The sequence below is a fragment of the Montipora foliosa genome, chromosome 4 (assembly GCF_036669935.1).
Source record: "Montipora foliosa isolate CH-2021 chromosome 4, ASM3666993v2, whole genome shotgun sequence".
NCBI classification, from domain to species: Eukaryota; Metazoa; Cnidaria; class Anthozoa; order Scleractinia; family Acroporidae; genus Montipora; species Montipora foliosa.
In genome coordinates this window covers 45,625,081-45,634,338 of record NC_090872.1, presented here as the reverse complement: position 1 = coordinate 45,634,338, position 9,258 = coordinate 45,625,081, and the positions used below count along the sequence as shown (strand labels likewise).

At 39.8% G+C, this 9,258-nt stretch overlaps 1 protein-coding gene across 1 annotated transcript in view; it reads left to right on the top strand.

Moving 5' to 3' along the window:
• Positions 1–218: 218 nt before the first annotated feature.
• LOC138000858 (uncharacterized) overlaps positions 219–9,258 on the top strand; it is a 24,332-nt gene continuing 15,292 nt past the window's right edge. Inside the window, exons 1-6 of the mRNA XM_068847530.1 lie at positions 219–315; positions 1,086–1,441; positions 1,869–2,033; positions 6,681–6,791; positions 8,089–8,217; positions 8,705–8,801. Coding sequence (XP_068703631.1) covers positions 237–315; positions 1,086–1,441; positions 1,869–2,033; positions 6,681–6,791; positions 8,089–8,217; positions 8,705–8,801 — 937 coding nt within the window. The 5' untranslated portion in view covers positions 219–236. The remainder of the gene's footprint in view (positions 316–1,085; positions 1,442–1,868; positions 2,034–6,680; positions 6,792–8,088; positions 8,218–8,704; positions 8,802–9,258) is intronic.

Below are 9,258 nucleotides of genomic sequence, written 5' to 3'. Positions count from 1 at the left end.
TGAAGGAAAATAATCCATATCACTTAAGACTATAGGGGGCTGTCCAAACAGGACTAAAAAAAATAAACCATGACCCCTGAATAAAGACACTTAGTTGGAAAAACTCCTAATTCCAGTTAGAATGCATTGCCAAAGAGATAATTATATAAATCATCACTTTGCCAATCAGCTTATTAAGAGCTGTGTTCATGTATATAGCAATCATTGTGTGAAGGCATTCCTCTAGTCTGACCAAAATGTCCGCTGGAGGCTATCGCAGGGTGCAATTGTGCTTTGTCTTCTTTTCAGTTGTGTTGCTGAATCAAGACTGCAAAGGTAATTTGAATTAACTCTCCTTCGCACCATTGATTTTCCATTATTTTATGCTCCAATTAAACCTCTCTTCGTCAATTGATGCAGAAACGAAGATTTTGGGGAGGGGCACTAGCCTTGGCATAAGGAAGTACCGGAAGAATAATGTTGCAAACGCTATTTAAAAACAGTTTTAAGCAGCATTCTTACCGCTTTCAGTGCACCTGCGAAAATGCCCTGTATATGAAAACTTGTGCCAGAATTTGTTGGCCAGCTTTTCATGCTCCAGGTAGCCCGTCTTTCAGAATTGATGCAGCAACGAAGAACTGGGGGGTGGGGCGCACGCCAGCAATCAGAAAATACCGAATGAAAATTGTTGAAAACGCAATTGAAAGCCAGCTTTAAGCAACAGTTTCACTCCTTTCAATGCATCTGCGAAATTGCACTGTCTGGGGAACCTTGCGCCAGACGTTTTCGCCATTATTTCATGCTCTAGATGAGTTAATTTAGCAACCAAGAACTGGAGGTGGGGCACATGCCCAGCCCTAAGGAAGTACCGATCGAATGGTTTGTTGAAAACTCTATTTCGTCGATTTTATGCAGCATTTTCACCGCTTTTAGGGCATCTGGGAAATTGCCCTGTCTAGGGATTCGAGCGATATTCTTTGTTTTTTTAGTCGGGAGAAGCGTTGTGATAGGACTGTGAATAAAAAGACACAATCCTGAAATCATACTTCTCAAGACTTGCCATGAATTCAGACTCAAACAAAACATATTATATTTCTTATTAATAGCTTCTAGTTTCAAGACAGGAAAAGTAAATATAACGGCATCAAGTCCAGGACTATTTGCTTGCAAGGCAATTTCTTTCGCTCAACCTTTCTACGGAAGACAGGAAGTAAAAGTGTTTGCCTCCTTTGGCCATTCCGTGAGAAATTCAGGGCTTGGTAACGGCGCTGCCATTTGGGTGGAGTCAGAAGACAGGCATCAATTCAAGTCCTGTATTTCTGAATACGATCAAGGTTCCAATGGGAGCGCAGAAGTTAACTGGATTGCTGTCCAATCTGCTCCATCTGGAGCTCAAATAGGAAGTGTTGCGCTGAACCCCTGGACCACTGAAACAAAGTGCGAAAGGATCGTCTTTCCTCAGGTAAGTCTCGCCCGAAGAGGTTTGCTTATTTTTGTGATAAAATAATGATCCAAACATGCTTCAGAGCTATCACGTGTATACCTGAGGGGATTTTCTTTTTCGATGGAAAATTATATACCATAGCGCGCACAAAGAGAGGCAAATACTGTATTTACAATCAAGTTTTTAAAATGTTATTTGCAAAGCAAGCTACAGATATGGCCAAAGTTTTCATTTCTATTCCCTTAAGACACTTCAAAAATTATACTGATTGAAACTTCAAATAGTTAGTGGACCGTCACATGATCAGTGAAAATGGGTCCCTGCCAAGAAAATAGCAAATACGTTGATAGGAGATCACGTGGTGATTAGGTTATGTAACAGCGTCTCTTGGATGTCTTCAAGTTCTCTATAGGATCATTGGCTGATGATGTTTTTCGTTTTTCAGCCTTTCTTGATTCCACCAAATATTATTGTGACACCTAGTCACCAGACTTTAGAGAGACCACAGGATGCCCTGGTTTTTTGGATTGAAGATTTTACCGTTGACAATTTTGCACTTTGTGTTCGGGAAACAAAGATTTTTGCTGGCCTTCATGAAAACATCAGAATTGTAAGTTTTTACTTGATTGATGCAATGCAACGTCGCCCAATTGTAAGAAACACAAAGTTACATCTCATCATTTTCACACTTTAGTTCCAAACACAAGCAGTGACCAATACCAGGCAGAGCCTTGAAGTTGAATTACATTCAACCATGGAGACAAGTGGGAAAAACATATTACACGTTCATTAAAACCGACTTGCCTCAGGAGCTCAATCAGGATCGCAACGCGTTTCAACGTCTTTTTTTCTCCAGTTTCACAGCGTGCAGTTGTTTCGTGTATCATACTTGAGAAGCCAAAATTAGATACGAATGAAAACACGTTATTAAGATTGAATCAAATTGCCAATGTCAATTGTCATCTGCATCAATATACATCATCATCGGTGGGTCTCCAGGGGTAGCTCGTCCCGGGCGACGAAACTCAGTCCCCGATGTTTCCGAAGTCTACCTTAATTTTTGGGTGAAATGTTCTGAGACTGCAGTAGATACCCCTTCTTCCAGACCTGCTGCAATCTCAGAACATTTTCTTTCCAACCAGCATGCACATAACGACATAGGACCCATCCCACTAGAACTTATACACACATCCCGTGACGCCATAAGCAAGGCTTAAGAAGCGTATCTTATTGACTTGGGTCAAACACTTGAACCAAAGGTATAAACAACTTACTCCCTGAAAAAATCATGCAGGCATGCCAAACGAAATACTGGAAAAAGATACTAGCCTCAGCCATACAGGCAGCCTTGCTTTTATTATTCGAGTCTGGTTAGATCACCAGGATCCGGCACCTTTCGGCTTTGTCCGGTTGGCCCTTGCATGCAAAAATTGTTCATTTACAACCGTTAGAGCAACTTAGACCGATGTCAACCGAAGTCTACCCCAGCCAACTGAAGCTTTGGGTGAACTGGCTTTTGGTATGCCCCAGGACCATCGCTAGTAAAGTTGTTCCCACAAGGCTAGCCAGGGGTAACGTTGGCCTGCCAGCAGGCTCTTTCTTTGCGGGGCGAGCGTGAAAGCGAGAACTGAGATGGGAGGGGAGAGAAAGGGAACCTGCACGAGTCCTGCCACGTCCAAATCTTAGATGCAAAATACTGATTGGCTTAAATGGAATTGCTTGGTGACGGCATCATTGATCAACTTCCGGTATAAGGAAAAGCGAAAACGGCTCAGCACAAAGTTGCAGTGGTTAGAAGAGCCCGTGTGAATGTTGCAATTTTAGTGTAACCTTAAAGGTCGAGCAACGTGATGCTGTGGCATTTGTGTTAAAAGGAAAGGACGTTCTACAAACTCTTGTCTTTCGGCCATCGTAGCTTAATTAAGAATGAAATATAAACAGCGGAGACTAACCCTAACAAACGAAGATTACATGACAGAAAAACTGAACACTTTAAGCCTCTAACAAAAAAAGATCATCATTCAGCTATTGCAAATTAATTTGCATCGCTGTTTTCAAAGAATTTGAATTTGTTTTCAATGCAATTTAGGAGGCAGTATGGCCCAGTAATATAAAAAGTCGTTCCATAAGTTCAAGGAGTTGCTTATCGGCATACTCCACTTTATTCATATAAAAGCTTTAAAGTGCCCCTGTGATCAAAAAAACCACTTCCTTTTTTCCTTCAGATTTTGAAAGTGTGTTTGCTTAACACCTGACTGACAAAATTTTGAGCTTTGATTTTTATCCAAAGGCCGTTTACTTTGAGTGTAAGTTTTGGATTTCACGGTCCGCCATTACTCACGTTCAAAACTGACCGATTGGACCTCAGACGGTTGGATCTAGGGAAACGTGACGTCAGAGGCTCACTAGTTTAAAATTTCAGCGTGTAAACGCAGCTTATTATATATGCAAAGCGTGAGTTTAAAAGTCTGAAAGCCCAAAACTCCTGTGCTGCATATTAATTCTGCGGCGTATACACGTATTGCATTCTTAAACTAGTGAGCCTTTGACGTCATTTTCTCCTCGATCCAGCTCTCTCAAGAACATAATGTTCGTAATGGCAAACCATTAAATAGAAAAACTCCAGTTAAAATAAAGAGGTGTCTTTTTGAAATCAAGGCTTAAAACTTGGGTCACTTGTTGTTTTGTTAACATAGTTTTGAAATCCAAAGAAAAATATGAATTGATTTTTGGTCACAGGGGCACTTTAAGCAACTTGCTGTTAAGTTCCTAATATATCTTTTTAAACCTGAATTTCAAAAGAAAGTAAATATCACTGCCTTAATTGGTGTGAATATTTCGCTAACGACCCGTTGTTGGAACGCTAAAACTTGCTCCAGCATTCGCTCTACTGCAATTGAAATTCTTCGTTTTCAGAACTAGAACTAGCTGTCTCTCTTCCAGTGTCATCATGAATATTAAGCTAAACGATCGAGGGAAACAAAATGGCGGATCCAGATCTAAGCGACCACGGCGCTGGAAATTGTGAAAGGTTGTATGCGCACAGAATACGGAGTCAAAAACAAAGCCAAGCGCCTTTAATTTGTCAGAAGGCTTTTTATTATCGGCTAAGGTTGTACTGTATATCCTCTGAAAATGTGAAAATTCATTTGTGGCTCGAAAAAAATCACTAAGACTACCTAAAAGTTGCTGAAGGGTCGAAAAATTGCTCAAACCTGGTCTTTCCGGCCTTTGAGGGGAATCTAGTCTCCGATGTCACCCACAGTCCATCTCAGCCTACCTGAGGATTTAGGCGAACTGGTTAGGTGCGTAGCGGACCTCACCACTTACCTTAGAAAAGATCCGCTCCGTTTTGCCATAGGTATGCCCAGCTCGAACGGCTAGAGTTACGGGGCTGAATCTTGGTATGCGGATTCTGTTTTAAATTGTTAAGAAGTCACCAGAGAGGCTTTTATGTTAAGATGGTAACGTTTGACCAGAAGTTAATCCAGTGATACATTATGATCAATTAGTAGTCTTTTACACCAAAAAGCAAACAAACAAATCAAACAAATATTCTGTTAAGATAACAAAATAGTACTTTTTCAGTTTACCTGATATAATTTGGGGCTGGTGAAGATGAAAAAAGAATCTTTTCTCGCGATTTATTGGTTATGTATAAATTGTCTGGCATGTTTTTTCGAGAAATAGAATACAAAATACAAATAATTTATACCATTAGAAGAATACAAATGGCTACAATTAAAATTAATAAAATCATGAATTACATGAATAGCAACCACTGCATCTGTCTATGAGGTCACTTCGATCACGTCTACGTATCCTTGTCTTAAAATGCTAGAGATTGGCAGCCAATCTAGCAATCTGTCTTTACTCGATAGCTTGCTCCAGAGTCTGGGCCCCAAAATATCTCAGCGAATATCTCCGAAACTTTACTATGATCCATTATCTAGGATCTCCATTGTTGTTTGATACAATAATAAGATCCGTCCTAATTATTTTTTCACTGAGTAGTGGCTCGAAAGTTCTGAAGAAATCCCTAAGGTTTCTTTTTAGTCCTCCAATACTACACAATTGCTAATCTTCTTTGCTTTGTAGCTTCATTTCTGCATTTCCGTTCATACTCGTAGTTCTCCGAAGTTTTGTTTTTGCCGACAAATTGCCTCAGCCTTTCGTTTCGTTCGTATGGCATTCTTCCATTTTGTTGTCATTTTCGGGACATCATGGTCTCTCACTCGCATTGATTTAATTGGCGCGTGTTGATCAATAGCTTTTGTCATTAATGTGTTCCAGAAATACGACTGACCATTCTACATCACCGAATAATCTAACATACCACGGCGCTAGAAATAAATCCTGACTGAAAGTCTTGGCATTGAAATTTTTGTAGCTACGAAATATGTGGCAAACATGATACACCACCCTCATCATAGGCTTCCGGCAATGTTTAACTGGATTTGTGAGCTACTTGAGATGAATTCCGCCGTCATTCTCAGTTTTATTCCTCAAAACAAAATTAATGGTCATTCGTGTGAACTGCCCATTTGCCCTTTTACTTCTTATGGTGAATTGTGTAGCATTTTCTTGCGCTAAAAGATTCTTCAAATTCACACAGAGCAACCGATCGTCCATCTTTTAAAGTCCCTAAGAAATGCACCAGTAGGTTTGGCTGTCACAAAACACCACAAAAAGGCAGTGAAAAAAGGTATTTATTTTGGCAGCCTGATCGCACGTTAATGAACCTTCACGATAGGTGTAACAATGTGACCATTTTACTTTGGACATCAAATGGTTGCGAAAAGCGTAGTTATGTGAACGAAAACTTGGGGTGAATATCAACAAACAAATGAAAAAAAAAAAAATTAGCCAGTTCACGATCTCAGCGAACTCCTAACGGGAAAGTTTTTAGCAGAGCTTAAGTCATTATTTTCAAACTTGTTGGGAAAGGTTTGAAGAAAAGTTGTTGCGCTATATTTGCTTTAATTAATCATTGCCTCCCAAAAGGACCTTTTACAGGCTTAGGCCTAAGGCCAGACAATTTCATTTGTCAATGGAGGCCGGGTCAGGTAAAAGGGCAGGTAACATCATCGAGGACTATTCACAAAACTATGTTCCTATTAACCCTTTGCCTCCCAAGAGGGTAACTTACACGTATTAATCTGTGTAATGCCAGACGATTTTTCCGCGAATTGGGGCGATATCAAGGATAGAAGGGTTGATAATTGCTCTAACAATTTTTTGAATCTTTTGCGTCTAGAACTGGTTGGCGTTTACAAACTTAAGTATCGTGAATGTTTCCTTGACCGGCAGTTTGGCGTTTCCAAATAGCAGCTCCCCATCTCAGCAAAATAACTTCACTTTTTGCAAGGTAACGAATAAGAGAGCAAGGAGGCTGCTTTGTCTATCGCCTACTGATTTTTTGCTTATTTAGTATTTGTCACAGTTGTTATGTTTGTAATGTACAGTTTCCTTACGTATAGGACCCCACGAATTAGAAGCTTTAAGTTTTACCATAAAGAAATAAAGCAGGTTCACTTTTACGTTTTTTGCTGCTAGTTATTTCCAGAATACCCTAAATTTCGGAAATTTATTGGAGACAAATGTGCCTTGTTGCTATTTTTTAAACGCAAAAGCAAAAGACTATCATGAAAGCTACGGTGCTTTTAAAGGGACATCTACTTCTTCTCCCCTTTTTCCTAAGAGACAAGTATCTCTGCTCCCTTTTCGTCCGCCGCTCACTTTTTTTTCTACCTCTCAATTTCTTTTCCGCCGCTCACTTTTTTTCCTGGCGCTCATTTTAATTTTTTTATTTGTCGCTCACTTTTTTAAACAGCCGTAAAAAAATGATGAACAGCGGGGAAAATAGGGGTGTCTTGAAACCCTAACCCTGCATAACCCTAACTCAAACCCAAACCCAAAACCCTCAATTTGGCGAACCCTATGACTAACTAGGCCTAAAGTTGGTTTTTAGTCCTAGGGTTAGCTAAATTGATGGTTTTGGGTTACTTTCTTCGTTTTCGAGTCTTAGGGTCTTAGGGGTCTTTGTTTTCAAGACACCCGTTTTTTCCCGCTGCTCATTATTTTTTTTACGGCTGTTTATAAAAAGTGAGCGGCAAATAAAAAATTAAAATGAGCGGCAGAAAAAAAAATGAGTGGCGGACAAAATCAAGATTAAAAAAGAGAGAAGGAGAGACACTTGTCTCTTACGAAAAAGGAGAGAAGAAATAGATGTCCCTTTAAAAGCACCATAGAAAGCTCTGAATATTTCATACCAGTTAATTGCTCATAAAGAACGTTTCGTCCTTTATATTTCATACAGTTCATGCGATAGCGCACATTTTCGAAACCTTAAGTAATTTTTTTGTATATGTCGCAATCTTCGAAAATACCTGAGGTCCCGGAACAGAATGCCACGGTAGACCATTTTTCGTATAGAGGTTTTTTTCGGGGGTGGGGGAAAGATCGCTAACGTTTAGTTTGTGTTTCTTAAATGCGGCTTGCATTTCTAAGTTATAGTTGGCTTTATTGAAGTTTCCTCCATTTTCTGCAGCATTCTAAAATCACAGCCTAGCATTGCCCTCAATTTTCATCGTAATGTAAAAGGTTCAGTCCTGGTTGCATTCGTAAAAAACTTCCCTTGATAAACAATGTGGTTATTTTCACAGAAAGTCAACTTTATGACTCCATTTTTCGCCCCACCTGTGGTAGTAATAACACCAAAACGCAGACCCAGTGATGTGAAGTCGAGTTCCAATTTATCTGCAGAATGTACGGCAGTAACCACTTGGATTGCGGTGAGCAAGCCTGCAATGATGCACACACCGTCAGATAGGTGAAGGGTATGGGGGAAGAAACTTTCCGGCGAAGAAGCCACCTCCATTCGCTAAAAACTAATAAAAGAGACAACTATGAATCGTTTATATCCTATTTATGTAACAGGCGCTCCCTCTGCAGCCGATCCTAGGTCCCTTGAACGATCAAATTGCTTTCTTTTCCAGTAAAGGGATCCAGCTGGCGCGCCCTTGGAACTCCTATCCGTGATTTGTCATGACTGGTTTAAAAACACTGATTACTGGCCACAGCGAAGAAAAAAGATTCTTCAAAGATTGAGGAAAAGTTAATGCTGGACAATATTTTGTTGCAAGTCCGTCCTTGCCAATAAATACAAATTTGACTAGAAAGGTCCCCTGAACTCCTGAAGGAAATCATTGAGATTAATATCTTATTGGGAAGAAATATTTTATGGTCATGATTCTTAACACGTAATCCTTCTTACTTTAGTACACCACAAAAAGAGAGACCGAGATATGTGTTAAAAATCATAACAGCGACGGCAAAAAAAAGGATCTCATTGGAATCGATTACGTGATTGTTGGAGGTAAGAGAAAGAAGTAAACCAAAACAACAAAAAACAGGAAACAGAAGTAATAGACACACAAGTTCTCAGCTTTAACACTTCCCTTCTTTTTCTGTTCCTGCGTTTATCATTTCATAGGCAGAGAGTCCTCGCAGAAAAATTCTCGATAGACCTTTTCACTGTTTCTGGCCCCATCTTGGTTGGGGTGCAAACGCGGCTTAAATTACAGTGAATGTATGGAATTTTGGCCGAATTCAAATTCTACATTCGCTCAACGGAAAATTAGATCATTGCACAAGGCACAATGTCTGAAAATAGGATATTAAAAATCTCCTCATGTCGATTCAAATTTCGCCGGAATTTGCATAATTTTGTTTACAAGGATTTACATGAAATTTACAAATTTCGTTTACGGTCGTTATAGCTAGATTCTAGTCGTCATACTTCATGAAAGTGCTTTTTGACGGGTATTCTCGCT